At 34.9% G+C, this 17,964-nt stretch overlaps 2 protein-coding genes across 7 annotated transcripts in view; one reads left to right on the forward strand and one right to left on the reverse strand.

The window, feature by feature from the left end:
- Positions 1-11,336, forward strand: part of SLC25A40 (solute carrier family 25 member 40) — a 38,982-nt gene extending 27,646 nt beyond the window's left edge. For both annotated transcript variants that reach the window (XM_045828397.1, XM_045828398.1), the window contains exons 9-12: positions 4,252-4,361; positions 5,710-5,791; positions 9,898-9,972; positions 10,327-11,336. In XM_045828397.1, coding sequence (XP_045684353.1) covers positions 4,252-4,361; positions 5,710-5,791; positions 9,898-9,972; positions 10,327-10,439 — 380 coding nt within the window. In that variant the 3' untranslated portion in view covers positions 10,440-11,336. The remainder of the gene's footprint in view (positions 1-4,251; positions 4,362-5,709; positions 5,792-9,897; positions 9,973-10,326) is intronic.
- Positions 11,337-13,608: 2,272 nt separating this feature from the next.
- The window catches only part of RUNDC3B (RUN domain containing 3B), a 151,048-nt gene continuing 146,692 nt past the window's right edge, over positions 13,609-17,964 (reverse strand). For all 5 annotated transcript variants that reach the window (XM_045828760.1, XM_045828757.1, XM_045828759.1 and 2 more), the window contains one exon: positions 13,609-16,070. In XM_045828760.1, the coding sequence (XP_045684716.1) occupies positions 15,925-16,070 (146 nt within the window). In that variant the 3' untranslated portion in view covers positions 13,609-15,924. The remainder of the gene's footprint in view (positions 16,071-17,964) is intronic.

The following is a 17,964-nucleotide window of genomic DNA, read 5'->3' on the forward strand; positions in this document are numbered from 1 at the left end:
AGGTCACATGGTATTTGTCTTTTACCTACTGGCTTATTTCACTCGGCATTATACTCTCCAGTTCCATCCATGCTGTCATAAAAGGTAGAAGTTCCTTCTTTCTCTCTGCTGTGTAGTATTCCATTGTGTAAATGTACTACAGTTTATTGATCCACTCATTTACTGATGGGCACTTAGGTTTCTTCTAGCACTTGGCTATTGTAAATGGTGCTGCTATGAATATTGTGGTACATAAGTCCTTTTGAATTGATGTTTCAGGGTTTTTAGGCTATAATCCCAGCCGTGGAATTGCTGGGTCAAAAGGCAGTTCCATTTTTAGTTTTTTTGAAGAAATTCCATAGTGTTTTCCACAATGGCTGCACCAATCTGCATTCCCACCAACAGTGCACTATGGTTCCCTTTTCTCTGCAACCTTGCCAGCACTTGTTTGTTCATTTCTTTATAATAGCCATTCTGACTGGTGTGAAGTGGCATCTCATTGTGGTTTTAATTTGCATCTTTCTGATGGCTAGTGATGCTTAGCATCTTTTCACATGTCTCTGGGCCCTCTGCATGTTCTCCTTGGAGAAGTATCTGTTCATATCCTTTGCCCAATTTTTAATTGGGTTGTTTGTCTTCCTGCAGTGGAATCGTGTGAGTTCATTATTTTGGAGATCAGACCTTTGTTTGAAGTGTCATTAGCAGTATATTTTCACATACAGTTGGTTCTCTTTTCATTTTGCTGATGTTTTCTTCAGCCATACAGAAGCTTTTTATTTTGATGAAGTCCCATTTGTTTATTCTTTCCTTTATGTCCCTTGCTCTAGGGAACATATCAGTGAAAATATTGCTGTGTGGAATATCTTGAGATTATCCTGCCTATGTTCTCTAGGACCTTTATGGTGTTGCAACTTATATTTAAGTCTTTCATCCATCTTGATTTTATTTTTGTGTATGGTATAAGTTGGTTGTCATGTTTCATTTTTTGCATATAACTGTCCAGCTCTCCCAACACCATCTATTGAAGAGGCTAGTTTTACTCCACTTTATTCTTCTGCCCTCTTTGTCAAATATTAACTGATCATAGAAACTTGGGTTTATTTCTGGGCTCTCTATTCTCTTCCATTGAGCTATGTGTCTGTTCTTATGCCAGTACCAGACTATTTTGATTACAGTGGCCTTGTAATATAGTTTGATATCAAGTATTGTGATCTATCCTACTTTGTTCTTCTTTCTCAAAATTACCGCGACTAATTTGTGTTGTTTATGGTTCCATAAAATTTTTGAAATGTTCTGTATCTGTGAAATATGTCATAGGTATTTTAATAGGAATTGCATTGAATCTATAAATTGCTTTGGGTAGTATGGACGTTGTGATGATATTTATTCTTCAAATCCATGAACACGGTATATACTTCTATTTGTTTGTGTCTTCCTTAATTTTTTTCTTCAGTGTTGTGTAGTTTTCTGAGTACAAGTCTTTTACCTCCTTGGTTATGTTTATTCTTAGGTACTTTATTTTTCTTGTTGCTGTAGCAAATAGGATTTTTTTCCTGATTTCTATTTCTGATACTTTGTTGTTGGTTTTCAAAAATGCCTTGTATATCTGAATATTGCCTTTGTATCCTGCTGTTTTGCACAATTCACTTACTAGGTCAAGTAGTTTTTCAGTAGAGTCTATAGGGTTTTCAATGTACACTATCATGTTATCTGCAAACAATGGCAGTTTTCCTTCCTCCTTTCCGATTTGGGTGCCTTTTATTTCTCTATCTTGTCTGATTGCTGTGGCTAGGACTTCCAATACTGTGTTGAATAGAAGTGGCTTCAACCATTTTTTAATTGGATTTTTTATCTTCCTGGTATTGAGTTCTTTATATATTTTGGAAATTAACCCCTTATCAGATGTATTGGGCCAAAAGTCCGTTTTGTTTTGTTTTTTTTTTTCTGTAAGATGGCTGTACTACCACTTAGTTGTCTTTAACGTCATTTGAAACAAGTTTGTTACATTGTATTGCGACAGGTGTCATATCAACACGCATTTAACAAAAAAACTTATCAAAATTGGTGAGTTTTTGTGTAGCCATTTCAATATTGACAATGGAAAAATAAGCAACATTTTCAACATATTATGCTTTATTATTTCAAGGAAGGTAAAAATACAACTGAAATGCAAAGAAAAAAGATTTGTGCAGTGTATGGAGACAGTGCTGTGACTGATCAAATATGTCAAAAGTGGTTTGTGGTTTCTTGCTGGAGATTTCTCACTGGATGATGATCTACAGTCATGTAGACTAATTGAAGTTGATAGTGATCAAATTGAGACATTGAGAACAATCAGTGTTATTTCCACATGGGAGATAGCTGACATATTCAAAATATCCAAATCAATTAAGTTATTGGTGAAAATGAAAAATGTCTTTTATTTTATGGAAAAAACCAAACTGGTTTTTGGCCAACCCCATATCGTTGGCAAATATGTTCTCACATACAGTGGGTTCCCTCTTTGCTATCTTATGGTTTCTTTTGCTGTGCAGTTTTTAGTTTGGTGTAGTCCCATTCATTTATTTTCCTTTGTTTCCCTTACCTAAGAGATATATTAGCAAAAATATTGCTACAAGAGATGTCTGAGATTTTTTAGTGCTTATGATTTCTTCTCAGATTTTTATAGTTTTGTGACTTACATTGAAGTCTTTTATCCAGTTTGAGTTTATTCTTGTGTATATTTTAAGTTGGTGGGCTAGTTTCATTTTTTTCGTGTACTTCTCCAATTTTCCTAGCACAGTTTAATGAAGAGACTCTTTATTCCCTTGTATGCTCTTGCTTCCTTTGTCAAATATTGATCGATCATAAGGATGTAGCTTATTTCTGGGCTCTCTATTCTGTTCCATTGATCTGAATGCCTGTTTTGATTACATGTGGCTTTGTAGTATAGTTGATATCAAGTACTGTGATTTCTCCAACTTTGTTCTTTCTCAAGATTGCTGAGGCAAATTTATTCCATATAAATATTTTAGAATATTTGTTCTAGATCTGTGAAGTATGCCATTTGTTTGTTAATAGGAACTGCATTGACTCTATATATTAGTTTGGGTAGTATGAACATTTTAATGGTGTTAATTTTTTCAAGCCATGAACAGAGTATGTACTTCCACTTCTTTGTATCTTCCTCAATTTCTTTTTTCAATGTCCTATAATATTCTGAGTACAGGTCTTTTACTGCCTTGTTTAAATTTATTCCTAGGTACCATTTTTTTATTGCAATAGTAAATGGAATTGTTTTCTTATAATTAATAAAGAAAGGCTAAGGTTTATTCTTATTTTTATAAGTATTTTCTTCATTTTTACTCATGTTTATGTGTAAGCAAACAATGCTGCTGTGAACATTATATGTCTCTTAGTGTACATATACAAGAATTTCTCCAGTATTAGATTTGCTGGTTCATACATTCAAAATTTTACTAGGTAATACAAACATTTTTAATGTAGTTGTGTGGATCTACACACCTATCAGCTTCACTGCATACCCTCCCCAGCACTTTTATTGTCTAGGTTCTTAATTTTTGTTTAGTAATTTAAAGTGGTTATGTCTCCTTAACTTACATTTTTCTGATTATTACGGAGGTTGGGCTCTGTTTTGTTTGTCATTCGTTTATCTATAATTAATTTGTGGTTATGGAGTGAAATAAGTATTCGATTTCATGTACCTCTGTAGGTGGTTACCCAGCATCATGTCCTTGGTGCATATGCTTTATCAAATTAAAGTAGTTCTCTTTTAACCCTGTTTCCAAGAAATTTGTTTGCTTTAAATGAAAGTGACCCCATGGTTCTGTCAATGTGATATATGGCATCTATAGGGTTTATTGTATTTGCTACCTTTGCATTCCTCACATAAACCAATCTAGTCATAGTGTATGATGCTTATGACCTTTGGCTTCAGTTGTTCATTATTTAATCTTTGTAAGATTTTACACATATGTTTGTGAATGAGATTGGCTTGCACTTTTCCTTCTCCTACTGTCTTTGTCAGATTTTGGAATTAAAATCCTTCTTCACCAATGCATAGTTTTTTTTGTTTGTTTATAAAACTGCTCGTACATTATTGATAATTTGGTGCCTTTCTAAAAAAATCTCACCTAATATGTGTGCAAACAAAAAGAATGACGTGTACAGATTAGAACGTCTCCTTTCCTTTGATATATAACTTCATAAGTATTTTCTTTAAAGTCTGCGTTTCATTTCTAATTGTGTGTTCATTTCATTCTGTTTTTATAGCAATGTACTGGTATAACTATGAAGTTTTAAAGAAATGGTTGTGTGAGAAGTTAGGTGTATATGAACCGACGTTTATGATCAACTTCACTTCAGGGGCATTGTCTGGTTCTGTAAGTTTATTCTTTTGTTAATACACTAGAATAATGATAATTGTCTTATTTAAACATAACAAAATATTATACATTTCATGTCTTTTCAGATAGTACTTTTGAGGTACACTGTTTTAAAAATTTTCTAAATATTTACTATCCTATTTTGAGCAAATAAATTACCACCCATTCAAATATTTTTAAATGCATTTTGTGTCTGTTTTTGTTATAGTACATATATGAGGGGGACCCCAAAAAACCTGGAGTGGTCTTCTGGAGGGAAGGCCCCTTGTAGTATAGGCTTCCCCCACTAGATGAGTGTTCTAAGAACCTGTGTCAGTTCACCAGCTGGTATTGTTTTGAAAGGCTGTGTTCAGCTTCAGTGAATTCTTTTTTAAAGACTCTTTCAACATGTTTGCCCATTTTACGATGGGTGATTTATGGGCGCACCTGCCCATACCATGCCGAGTGTTCAGCAGTTTTTGACAAAAACTGGCATGACCCCTGTGCCCCACCCTCCTTATTCACCCAATCTCGCCCTGAGAGATTTTTTCTTTTGTTCCCCTGATCCCCTGAATGAAAAAAGTCCTCAAAGGGAAACATTTTGCTGATGTGGAAGAGGTGAAACAAAAAATGGCAGAAGCACTAAAAGACATCAAAATTGACAAGTTCAAAAACTGTTTAGAGCAGTGGAAAAGATGTTCTGATAGGTCTGTTGCTTTAAATTGAGAGTACTTTGAAGCTGACTGAAGTTTAAATGTGTGAGAATAAATACACCATTTTTTATCAATAAATTCTGGGGTTTTTTTGCCCTCCCCCCATATGAATATATCTTCAAGACCCTGCTTTCAGTTCCTTTAGGTATGTACACAGAAGTGGAATGGCTTGATTACATGGTAATTCTACTTTTAATTTTTTGAGGGACAGACCTCATACTGTTTACCATAGCAGTTGTAACAATTTGTAATCCCATGAGCAATGTATCAGCAACAGCAATCCTGAGAAAGAAGAACAGGGTTGGAGGAATCACGCTACCTAATAAACTATATATAAGGCAATAGTAATGAAAACAGCATGGTACTGGCATAAGAACAGACACATAGGTCAGTGGAACAGACTAAAGAGCCCAGCAATAAACCCACACCTTTATAGTCAGTTAATATTCAACAGAGGAAGCAAGCACATACAACAAGCTAGTTTATTCAATAAATGGTGTTCAGAAAATTGGATAGGTGCAGAAAAATAAAAGTAGACCACCTTCTTAAACCACACACAAGAATAAATTATTAAGTAATGTGCTAATTAAAAGAATGTAATTTTAGGAAAATTTAAAGGCAGGTTTAAATTAATCAGTTTTTCTTTTTAATAGTTTGCAGCTGTTGTGACTTTGCCATTTGATGTGGTAAAAACACAAAAGCAGACACAACTTTGGATGTATGAATGTTATAAAAGTAAGTTTAATTTAAAACTTTTTTAAGATGCCATGAAAATTTTTGTTTTTCTTTCCAGATACTAATTTAGGAATATCTGAAATAGGGATAAGATTATTTTTCCCTCTGCTTTACTCTTTAACTGAAACTAATGTACTCTTAGAATGGAATACCCAGGAATACTCTAGACAAAAAAAATTTAAGAAATCTTAAAGTCTATTTATTTTGCCTGCCATCAGTTGAATCTTATACCTGCTCTAAATAGAAGATTAAATTATGTAAGTATTTTTTTCAAATAGAGCTGGACAAATCAGGGCGAAGGATAGTAAATTACTAGGAAACCTTTTTCTCTCACTGTGCTTTGTTCCATTAGTATGCACATACATTTTATTTGATTTTTTCTATTTATTTTTAGCTTCCCTTTTTTGATATGTTTTCCTATTATTCCATTTATTTTTACTTTATAACCTACAGTTTCTTCTAGAACAAAAGTGTACTCTTACTTGTGTCTACTAGATCCATTTTGTTAATGTTTATTATCCATAGAAAGTGTAGCAAACCAACTGGAAATTATCCATTACAAAATTGCATGACATATGCCATGTGTAAGCATATTATAATATAAATAAATTGTTCTAATCCCCCAGGATATTTCCATACAAAATAAAATGGGTGTTCTAATGTTGAAAGAAGCATTGATTATAGACCTCTGAAAATGAGTCTGGTGAATACTAGTGACAACTTTCTTCCTGACTTACGAAAGTCTAGTCCCCTCTAATAGAAGCAAACTAAAACCTTAGAGGTTTATTATCAGGGTTCTCCCACTTCCCTGGTTTAGGTGTGAGCTTTCTAGCTGCCTAAGCCCTATCATCTTTTCTCCCTTTATAGTTCAAAATTATTTTGTTTCATCTTCCTTTCAGCTCATCAGAATTCCTGTTTTTCCCATTAAGTAAATTACTTAATGTAGTAGGAATATTGTCTTTGGTGTAGTTTGTCATAAATGTTTGATGACTTGGCAGTGAGGTGGTGGTGCTGGTAGTCGTAGTGATGAGGGAGAAAGTGGGAATTTCTGTAGGTAGATTCTTCTGCACACTAAAGTTAGAGATCCACTTAACTAGGTAAATAATCATTGGACTCACCTGGGGTGCTTTTTCCACTACACCAAAAGCTGAGCACCACCCGCAGTGGACTCTTAATAGATGTGAGGTGGGGCTCCAGCTTGTATATTTTGAAAATGTTGGTTAGGTGACCACGCATCCTCATTGAGACTGGCAGCAGAGAGGCATCATCTTTCACTTGATTTACCTCTTACCTATCACTTTTTTTTCTAATTAATGTTTCTCTATTTAAACCCAAAAGGATAAACCTTAAGTAGTAAGCCTTGGGTCTTAATTTTCCATGATTATTGTTGGTCACTTTTGCTTGTTACTCAGCTATGAACCATTTATATTTAGCAAGATACGTTTCTATTGTAAATTGCACTTCTGATTTGAGTGATAAAAGCCCAGTTTTTTTTATTTCTATTTGTTATTTATGCCCATGAAAAAAGTAAATCAGCTCCATTGGAAGTGGATTCCTCCATTCCATAGCTCAGCTATACCAAATTCTTTACCTCTGAGCAAAAAAAGAAAATATGGTCAGTTCCATTGAAGAATATGATCTCTGTATCAATGCACTGAGAACATATCTCCATCCTTCATCCATTAAAGGTCAACTACTGATTGAGTGCCTGTCTGGTGTTGGGCACCATGCTGATGTACTCAGACAAATGAGGAGGTAGCCAAATCCTCAGACTGCTCATAATCTAGTGGAGAAGCACATTAGGATTTAATAGCTGCTATATTGTGTAACAGAGCTAACCTTTACCTCACTTATGAACACATTGTTTATATTTAATTCCTTCTTTTAAAGATTATTTTTAGAGAGAAGAGAAAGGAAGGAGAAGGAGGGAAAGAAACATCAATATGCAATAGATATATCAGTTGGTTGTCTCCAGCACACCCCCTACTGGGGACCTGGCCCACAACCCAGGCATGTGCCCTGACTGGGAATCAGACCAGCAGCCTTTTGGTTCATAGGCCGGCACTCAATCTACTGAGCCATACCAGCCGGGGCATGATATTTAATTTCTTAACGTTAAACCTCTGGTTTCAACTTTTTAAACCTGGCTGAGATCTGTTTTCCACAGGTTAAACTTCTTTTTCTTTAAACATATTCAACATCTTAAAATACTTAAACAGAAATTTAAAAATCATTTAAAAATGTTTATACTTGGCTAATAAACTTCTAAAAAATGCTCTATCTTAATATATTTTTTTAAAGATTTTATTTATTTATTTTTAGAGAGGGAAGGGAGGGAGAAAGACAGAGAGAGGGAAACATCAATGTGCAGTTGCTGGGGGTCATGGCCTGCAACCCAGGCATGTACCCTGACTGGGAATCGAACCTGTGACATTTTGGTTTGCAGCCCACACTCAATCCACTGAGCTACGCTAGCCAGGGCTTCTATCTTAATATTAATGAGGAAAATGCCAACTAGAATAGTAGTAAGAGAACATCTTATATGCATTGGATTGTTGGGGAGGATGTGGAGCAATGGTGATTTTCATCCTTTGCTGGTGAGACTATAAATTTGGAATAACTGCTTTGGAAAATAATATGGCAATATCAAGAAATGCATTTTGAATAAGCAGGTCCACTCCCAGATATGGGCCCTAGAGAAACTTTTGCACATGTACAAGGATATTCACTGAAGGATTCCTAATCCCCAAAAGTTAGAAACCATCTACATATGCCTGGCAGGGAAATGGCCAAATTGTGATAATCCACATAATGTAGTACATTCAGCAATTAAAATGAATAAAATATGGCTACACTTGCCAATAATATGACCCTAGAGCACAAGAGTAATGAGCCCCACTCCATTAAACAGCAAAATTCTAAAAGCCATTTTTGAAATATGTCTTTCTCTAATCTTTCCCTTTTTTCTTAGGCATGCTTAATAATGTGTGATTTAATCTTTTTTAATGACCCAGAGTTCACAATGTACATGAGTTTTGTAATGCAGTTCCCAGAAGCTAGTGAGGTAAATATCAGAATGTTTTTGCCCATCAGCCCATTCATCTCAAATAAAGACTGAAATCTTCAGCCTGTCAGCTGTCTCAGTGTTCACATGGTAGTATGCCTGCTACTTAGCAGACTTTTTTAGTTATTGCATCTAGTAGTCTGTGGGCTGAACCAGCTCCTTAGCTCATTGCATAAAATGAAGGTAAGTGAACTTTGTATATTTACTGCTCATCCTTAAGCTTTATGTCTGAACGTCCATTAAATCTAGTTTTGCTGGCTTTTTAAAATATAAGTTAATGTTTTATAGGTCCCAGTTATTTGAGTGGTTGCAAATAAGTGAGATGTTACTGTTAGAGGGTAAATCTGCCCTGTGGAGGAGTCAGGACTAATCTAATTTTTTTCAAGACTGGCACATCTATTCAGAAAAGTTTTATTTTGTTTTTTAAGATTTTATTTATTTATTTTTAGGGAGGGGTAGGGAAGGAAAAAGAGAGGGAGAGAAACATCAATGTGCTTGCCTCTTGTGTGCCCCCTACTAGGGACCTGGCCCTGCAACCCAGGCATGTTCCCTGACTGGGAATCAAACCAGTGACACTTTGGTTCACATGTTGGCACTCAATCCACTGAGCCATACCAGCCAAGGCTATTCAGAAAAGTTTTAATAAAGCAGAACCTTACTAGGAAGAATGAGCTATTTTCTTCAGAACCTCTTTGTAGGAAAAAAAATTTTTTTAATGTGTGCAATAAAAATTTAATGAAAAATGGTTATCAGGACTTCTCTTTGGCTTAGGGAACTCCATGATATTTCTATACATCTTTAATTTTTTTTCATTATGAAAGTTTTTAAGATGTAGAAAAAGTATAAGGAATATCCACTATCAAGCTTAAGAAACAAATATTGATAATAGTTCAGGAGGCGCCTTCTTTATATTCCTCTTTGATTACATCTCATCCTACACACCTTTAAACTTATAGCCTTTTCAAATTTTTTCTTTTAATGAATCCCAAAGGTCACGTAGAAATTAAGTGGTAATTTATAATAATTTTTTTTTAACATTTAGTTCCTGAGCCCACGTCAACCTGGGCTATAATGAAGAACATTGTTGCTAAGAATGGGTTTTCTGGATTATTTACAGGTAAAAATATTTGCTTTACCAAATCATTGAATAAAATTACTTTTCCTTTTAAATTTATCCTCCCTAAATTAACTTTTCATCCAGAAATTCTTGAAAACATTTCACATTTATGATTTCTCCTAGACATCTTTTCTCTAAGTTTAAAAATGTTTTAAGTTAAAATTTCTATATAAAGTAACATGGACTTAAAGTGAGGGGGTCAGCACTAAGTTTGTCTTGTTCTTTGATACCAGTTTATGGCATAATATTTGATATATCACTTCATTTAATTTGATATCAGAATGCAACCAGATAATTTAAGTTTTTAAAAATAAGGTAAAATTTGTTCTGATATTTTTTCTATTCTCTTTGCAGGCCTAATTCCCCGTTTAGTTAAAATTGCTCCTGCTTGTGCCATTATGATCAGTACATATGAACTTGGAAAGGATTTTTTCCAGAAACAAAATGCTCAAAGACAGCAATACTAGTGATACTGTTTCAGTTGGATATAACCACGGCCAAATAATAAGATGGAGACTGCTAGGCTAGAGCCTTTATGTTATCTTACAAAGATTTTGTATCTTTCCTGCCAATAATTGAAATGAATTCCTACCTTGATTCTAAATCATAATTCTTATTTTTAAATTAGTTTTGTTATCCTAATTTTTGAAATATTGGAAGAGATTTTCCAGAAATCACAACCATAGAGCTTTTTATAAAGAAAAACTATTGTTCATACTGGAAGCAATAATCTGAGTTAGATATTAAAGAAATAACATTACCATTATTTCTGCAAGAGAGAGTGGTTTTGCTGATTGTATTAAATGTTCACCAAAGTCAAACATGGGTGTATAGTGGAAAACATTGTATTTAGACTAGTAACAATAATGCTTTGGCACAGCCATGCTGTAATTCATGTATCAGTGTTCATGGAGCTCTCTAGATCACTCCTCTATTTGCTTGTTGTGTTAAATTTGATATTGTTAATACACTATCAGTCACAGAATATTTCCAAAATTATCTTTGATGATATACCCCTAACATTAGTATGCTAGAACAAGAGACTAAACGGAGAGCAGTTTTCTTGAAGAAATAGCTTTTGGTAACTACAGGCTAACGCCTAAGTAATTTAGCTTATGAATGTAAGAAATGATATTCTTTTTTATATTTGTTTAAATGTCTTAGGATATACATACTCTTAAGAAAAAGCACTTTATTGAAGTCTATGTGTATTTTATGAAAATGTGAAGCATTTTTGCCCCTAAAATAGGTAATATATTTAGGTGATAAATCTCTAGTGTTCATGGAGGAATTAATATATTTGTATTATAGTAGAAAAGAGCTTGAATGTTCTGAGAAATAAACTGTATAGAATTTGTATGTAACCTTTTGTGTTTTTATCCTGTTGCTTTACATTAAATTTGCAACATGTCCATAAAAACATGAAATATTTATGATTTTAAGTTAATTGTCATTAAAATATTTTAAGTTAAAATGATCATTAAATATTTTCATATAATGTGTGTGTGAACGTTTATCTTGAACACTGCCATTTAACAGTACTAAACTTACCCTGGTTTTGCTGCTTCTCTTTGATAACTTATTGGTAGAAAAAGGCAGAAATATTGAAATTTAGGGCTGTGCTTCAAAAAGCAGTCACATGTCTGCTTATAAATACCAGAAGGGAGATGCCCAGCTATACCCCCAGTACTAATGGCACTTGTGGAAAATTGTTACTATTTATGACTAAAATAACCTGAATCTAATTCCCTAGATTTTCTAACACATGTTTCCACACACTGTATCTGGATGAAAAGAAGGATGAAAGAAAGCTTCAGCTTTTTCTCTACATCAGTAAATAGGCATATTAATACTTTTTTTAAAAAAGTAGCAACCCCCCAGAGTTTGGCTACAAATTGTGTTCTTGCTAATGTTTCTGAAAGGAAAGAGTTTCATTTTATTAATGATAAACTTTCTATCATACATATTTACTTTGTGTAAATTTTAAGGAGAAGTGTCTTATAACAGTATTGTTTGCTACTTTTCATATAATAACATATTTGACTTTTTAAACAAGTAGACATAAAAATAAATTTTCCATGTATTTCTAGGAAAATTATTCACTATGCGTTACCATATACGCCTCCTTTAAATTCTTCCCTCCCTTGTTCTAGGGCACAAATTCCAGAGATGTCAGAAAATTTCACCTATCACTTCTGAGCTTTTTCCCAAAATGTAATCTGTCATTCAACACGATTGAGCCCTTTCACGTGGTGGCAGTAGGAAAAACACTGGAGGTAAGATGGTTCAGAAACTGTCACTGGCCGCAAGTAGGTTTCAGAACTATGATCCATGGAGGTGTGCCAGGGGAGTAAGGAGAAAGCTGAAGGGCTCTTCACTCAAGCTGGGCACAGAGGGGAAGTGGGCAGGAAATGCCTCTACGATTGGGACAGGTGATGCAAATGAAACATACCTGGAGGCAGACAGCGGGATGTGGTCCCAGCCCTTGGAGCAAAGGCTGTATATGCCACACGGCAATGTGGCAGGAGATCAGATTAGGAATGTAGTCAGAGGCCTTGTGTGCCAAACACAACAAGAAAGAAACAGGAAACAAAGGAGGTATTTTCGGTACAACTCTGACAATTATAGAGTTAGTGTTTTGGTCTTCTTCAACACTAGCATTTATCTTTAACAAAAGGATACAGGAGAGCATTAGCACAACACAGAAGACACCAGGCCTTACTACACTATCATATACACATGATAGGCCAGGTGTTGTGTAGTGAAAATTATGATTTTAGCTGTGTTTTAGCAAAATAATGGACAGTATGGAAAATGTGATTTAAATAAGGTGACCTATTTAAAAATATTCTAAAAGTTTGGTTTGGATTAAAGTAAACTTTGAAAAGGTACTTTAATGACACTGATAAAAAGTTATCTCCCCCTTCCTATCAGTTAAAAAGAACAAAGGCTGAACCTGCACAGAAGCTGCTTTGCTTAAAGGAAGAGCCCAGTGAACTAACTAAAAAAATATAAGAGATCTGATTTTCAAAGCAGTCATGTGACATTTCAGAGGTGATCCAGTGTATCAGTTTATCAAAGTCAGAGATTTAACCTTATGAAAGAACGTGATCAGAGTTTCCATAAGTTGTAAATGTGAGACATTTTTAACCGCCTGAAAACTTGTATGTAAATCAAAAATGACTTAGGCTGACTTAAGGTCTCTGTCAATCATAATTAGTAGCTTGTGTCTGGCACTTACCTCTTACAAACTGATACGTGTGAGTTCACTTAATGCTGACATCATCCTGATGCCATCGCTCAGGTGCTGAGAAGATGGGGATGTTTCCATCTGACAGGTGAGAAAACAGGCGGTGGCCACTGTATACTCCAACCAGTGATGCTGCCAGAGCCGCTGCTGCAGAGGGCCACCTAAATAGCTGCTGTGTATTCTAAAGCGTGTCATGTTTTTTAAAAAATAAAATGTATTTTACTTTATATGAATTGAAATAAGGATTTCTCCAAGACCATTTTCATATTAGTATTTTAGGCACTGAGTAATATGCATTTATCATATTTCTTAGTTCAGTGTGCAACCTGAATCAAGTAACTTTTCATTAAGGATAAAATAAGACCACTAATGCATAGTACAAAATGTTTAATATACATGCAGCAAGTATAATACATCAAGGCAACAAAATACACATAGAAATATCAGCATATAATTCAGCATTCTATTTTGGGGAGGGTTTATAAATAAACACTATCACCTAAAACTGAAGATTGAGACGTAAGTTGTTTCCTCATGCACACACTAACCATCTCTAACTAGTATGAAATGAACTCTGTAGAAACCTGAATTCACATTAGCAGATGGATTGTATACCAAGAGCTCCAAGACAGGAGGGAAAGTCATGATCTCCAGGTGTCATGTTTAAATCTGCGTTTAGCAGCATGTTAAGATGCACAGGTTATAGTATACATTAGACAAATCTGAAAAAATGTTATCAATTATGGAATCCTGAATTAACTTTCTGTATTATAAAAAAGTATGGAAAAAATTTAATGATTTTTTTTTAATTATGGAAGGAAAGTGTCAAGTTGAGAGTGGACCATGGATGATAAAGCATTTAAACTTTCTGAGAGTTCTTAGGAAAGCAGCAAAAGTGCTTAAGGCCAGCCTAAAAGTTTTGAAGTTCCCCTCCTTAACCATTTCTCACTCCCTCCTAAAATTTCCATTGTCCTTGTTTTATACCTTCCACTCCCCATGCAGCGTAAAAATTGCTTTGGATACCTCACTGACAATAACATATACAGAATTAAGAGATTAAAGATACCATTTCTCAAGAATATTTGCATTTCTACAAGTACAATACGAAAGTCTTAAGCTAAAATGATAAAGCCTCTGAGTAATCCTGGAACAACTAAGATAACTTTTTAAAAGGGTTTTCAGGCCTCCTTTGTCCCTGAAATGACATTGTTTGAACTGTTTTACATACAAGACTAGCCTTGTTATTATTTATTATATTAAATTCCAAATTATGGTAGTAAAGCTCCGAAGATTGTAGAGAACCACCACACTCCTACATTTCTAACACAAAGAGTGGATGTGATAAGTTCGCACTTCCTGCCTCCTCTCAATAAAAATAAATTGCTTTAGGAGGAACATTATTCCTATATGTCAAAGCTACTAAATTTGAATGTAATGTTTTATTAATAAACAAAAATATAGCACATATTAAGTCCCAATAAGTATTGTAGCCACTACATGTAAACAATGTATAAAACTTCTTTGGCACAACTGATCATGTCTTCCTCACATTACTTACTGTAGAAAATAATACACTTTCTCTTGCAATAGGGTGAAATTTTTCGGGACAAAATGTATAGTTCCAAAAATTGCAAAAATGTTTAAAATACAGCTCATAGCTTTTTTAAAAAAGGAAACTGTTTTACCTGTAGAAGTGCAGGGATTTTTAACATCAACTTTAAAACGAAACCGTGGCCTGACTGCTGACGGGAGCTGTGAACAACACCAGACACCCGCTCAAGGCCGCAAAGCAGGGGCAGGAGGAGCAGGGGCAGGAGGAGCGCGGGCGCGGGACACAGTGTGGTCCCGGTGACCGCCCTGCCAATCCTAATGCAAGAGCTGCTCACACTTCACTGAACCTGAAATTTTTGCTGATCAAATACTTTTTCAACATCTGTTACACTTTAACGTTTAATTTTTGAGGCATATTTGATCATTTTTAATTGACAACCTGTTACAAAAATTTAGGGGAGACAAATAAGAAATGTTACCTAAATGGCCTAAAATATTGTAAAATACTTTCCCTATGACACTACCAAATTTAGTAACTGCCTACTGCACATTCCTACAAACTTTATAAAATGTTCAGTGGAATGTTAACATTGACACAAAATGATAATAACTGTTAAAGAAAAACTGAATAAGCCACTGTCAAGCTGCAGCTGAGAACTTTCTCCTTATTTTAAAAACAAGGCTTTTAAACATTAGAATCTTGGAAGAAATTAATGAAAAATAAAATTACTAAGTCATTTTTAGAAATTTTTAAATCACTGAATAAAAGAGGAAAGAAAGTATGTAGCTTAAGTCTCTGGAATAAAACCTTGGACTCAATCTCTGGCAATTATGATACATTAAATTATATGAAAATCAACTGAATAATAAATATGTACAATTTAAAGTATTAATTTAGAGGGTCTTTGAACGTTGTTTTTAGGTCTGTTCACTTGAAACTTCCTCAGTGACAAATGTAAGAACTTTAAAATAAGAAATGGCCGGACCATCTTTTTTCACTCAGTTAACATGGAGTGGGTTGAACTCTCTATGCCACAGAATCCCAGATTTGTGCCAGAACAATGTAAAATCCCAAAGGTTTTCCCAGCAGTCACACTTGAGTAAATAGAACACTGACAACATAAAATCTTTTGGCTTTTACATAAAATTCCTCAGGATGGAGTTAGGCCTGGACTTGTCATCTCTGTTGTAGGACTTGCAAGATAGTCATTAGATTTTAGGCTAGTTAGAGATTTGTAACTTGCCACTGATGTTAGGGACCCACAGAGACCGAGTAATGAGGGAGTATCTTCTTTACCTGTAAATTAGGATAAAATAAATATTTAATTGTCTTTGAAGGATGATACCAATAAGGACTTAAAACCATTAAAAACATCATACTTTACAAAATACTGTATATTCTTGAATAGTATGGCAACAGACACTAATACATATATGAATATACATAAACATAAAAAATAACACGTCTGCTAAAATCGGAGTTACTAATATTTTAAAAGCAATTTATTTGACATGAGGGAAAGAACTTGTAAGGTTAACAAAATTTCTAGCTTAGGTAATAGAGTGGCAGTTCCTAGCAGAAAAGTGATTTTTGTTTTATAACAAGGAAACCCAGTTTTGTTTTAGATGTACTGGTATGGAGACTAGACTCGACAAGTCTTCAGATGCTGATGCAAATGTCATTAAGAGGACGCTAGGTGTCCTCTATGTGCTACGCATTGTGATAAGAAAAAGGTAAATTTAAGAATCACTTTTTGCCCATAGGGAATTTAGTATATAATAGAAACAGACACAAAAAGAAACTTATAAAATTCAGTAAGTGTAGTGATAACAATAGGTTAAGGTCATTATGGAGACTCAGAGGAAAGTATCCAACCAAATCAGAAGGGTTGGGGCAATGAGAGAAGTTCGAGGGAGAAAGTGAGCCATGAAGTGAACCCCAGGGACGAGCATAACCAAGGAGGCAGAGAGCAGAGAAGGCTCTGCAGAGGGCCGGTGTGAGCAGTGATGCAGAGGGAAGGGTCAGCACAGAGGTACAGGGGGCTGCAAGCCAGAAATGTCAGAAATTTGCTGACACTAGAGTAGCAAATTCCAGCCATTGTCATCTCAGGGCACACATGAATTAATCACTAAAATTCTGTAGCGCACCAAAAAAAAAAAAAAAAAAAGCATTTTTTGCCTTGCTGACAAAAAATAGGTATAATTTTGATTCATTCACACTGGATGGCTATTGTGTTGGCTGTTGTCATTTTTTATTTGACATTCTGAGGGAGAAGAGGTCAGTTCCCCTGACTAAATAGTCAGGTATTGCATGTTTTAAAAATCCTTGTGGCATACCAGCCGAAAAGTCCCTGGACTGGAGAAATAGCTAAAAGCCACAGGACACTTTAGAGTTTATGTTAAGGAATCTATCTTGATGTAACCATAATAATATATTTGTGTATTCTGAGTTCAGAGACTACATTCTTGGTCCTATTCATATACTATGGATCCACTGAAGCCTTTTACATATGGGAATTTCATGGTTAACTTGTATTTTAAATACTTGAGGGCTCTGTGAAGCATGATCTTGGGGAAAATAAAATATGCATGTAGGAAAACCAGAAAGAAGACTATGGCAGTTGCCTGGACCCAGTTAGCAGTAGAAAGAATTATGGAGAATCGAATAAGTATAAAAAACATCTAGAAAGTTAAACCTGTAGGACTTGGTAAAGGCAAAACGTTAGGTGGAAGGAGCCATGGATGACCCAGCAGGCTCTGAGAACCAGTAAGTTAGTGGTGAGAGCACCAACTCCTATGGAGGGAGGAGTTGGGGGAGGGGAAGAACAGGTCAGTGAGGAATTAGGCAGTACATATGTATCCTAATTTTAAGGAATGGACAAAGAAATTTCTTAGCTATTATCAAAGCCATCAAGAGAGGCAAAATGTTATATTAAGCTGCCGTGGAAGGACTGTGTTATCTTTTTGTTTTCAATGGCCAAGAAAACTAATGGTCATCCTTTTTTACAATAAAATTTCAAACTACTGGAAACAATGTGTGGTGAAGTTGTGGGTGGCCAAGAGGGAGTTGTGACATACGTGTTTTGTATGTGTCTGCACAAACACCATGACAGGTATCCACACTGGCATCACCTTAATTGTAATCTGCATTTGTTTATATGCTGCTTGAAATGCTTTAAAAAATATTATAG

The sequence above is a fragment of the Phyllostomus hastatus genome, unplaced genomic scaffold (assembly GCF_019186645.2).
Source record: "Phyllostomus hastatus isolate PE091 unplaced genomic scaffold, TTU_PhHast_1.1 phas_scaffold_78, whole genome shotgun sequence".
NCBI lineage: Eukaryota > Metazoa > Chordata > Mammalia > Chiroptera > Phyllostomidae > Phyllostomus > Phyllostomus hastatus.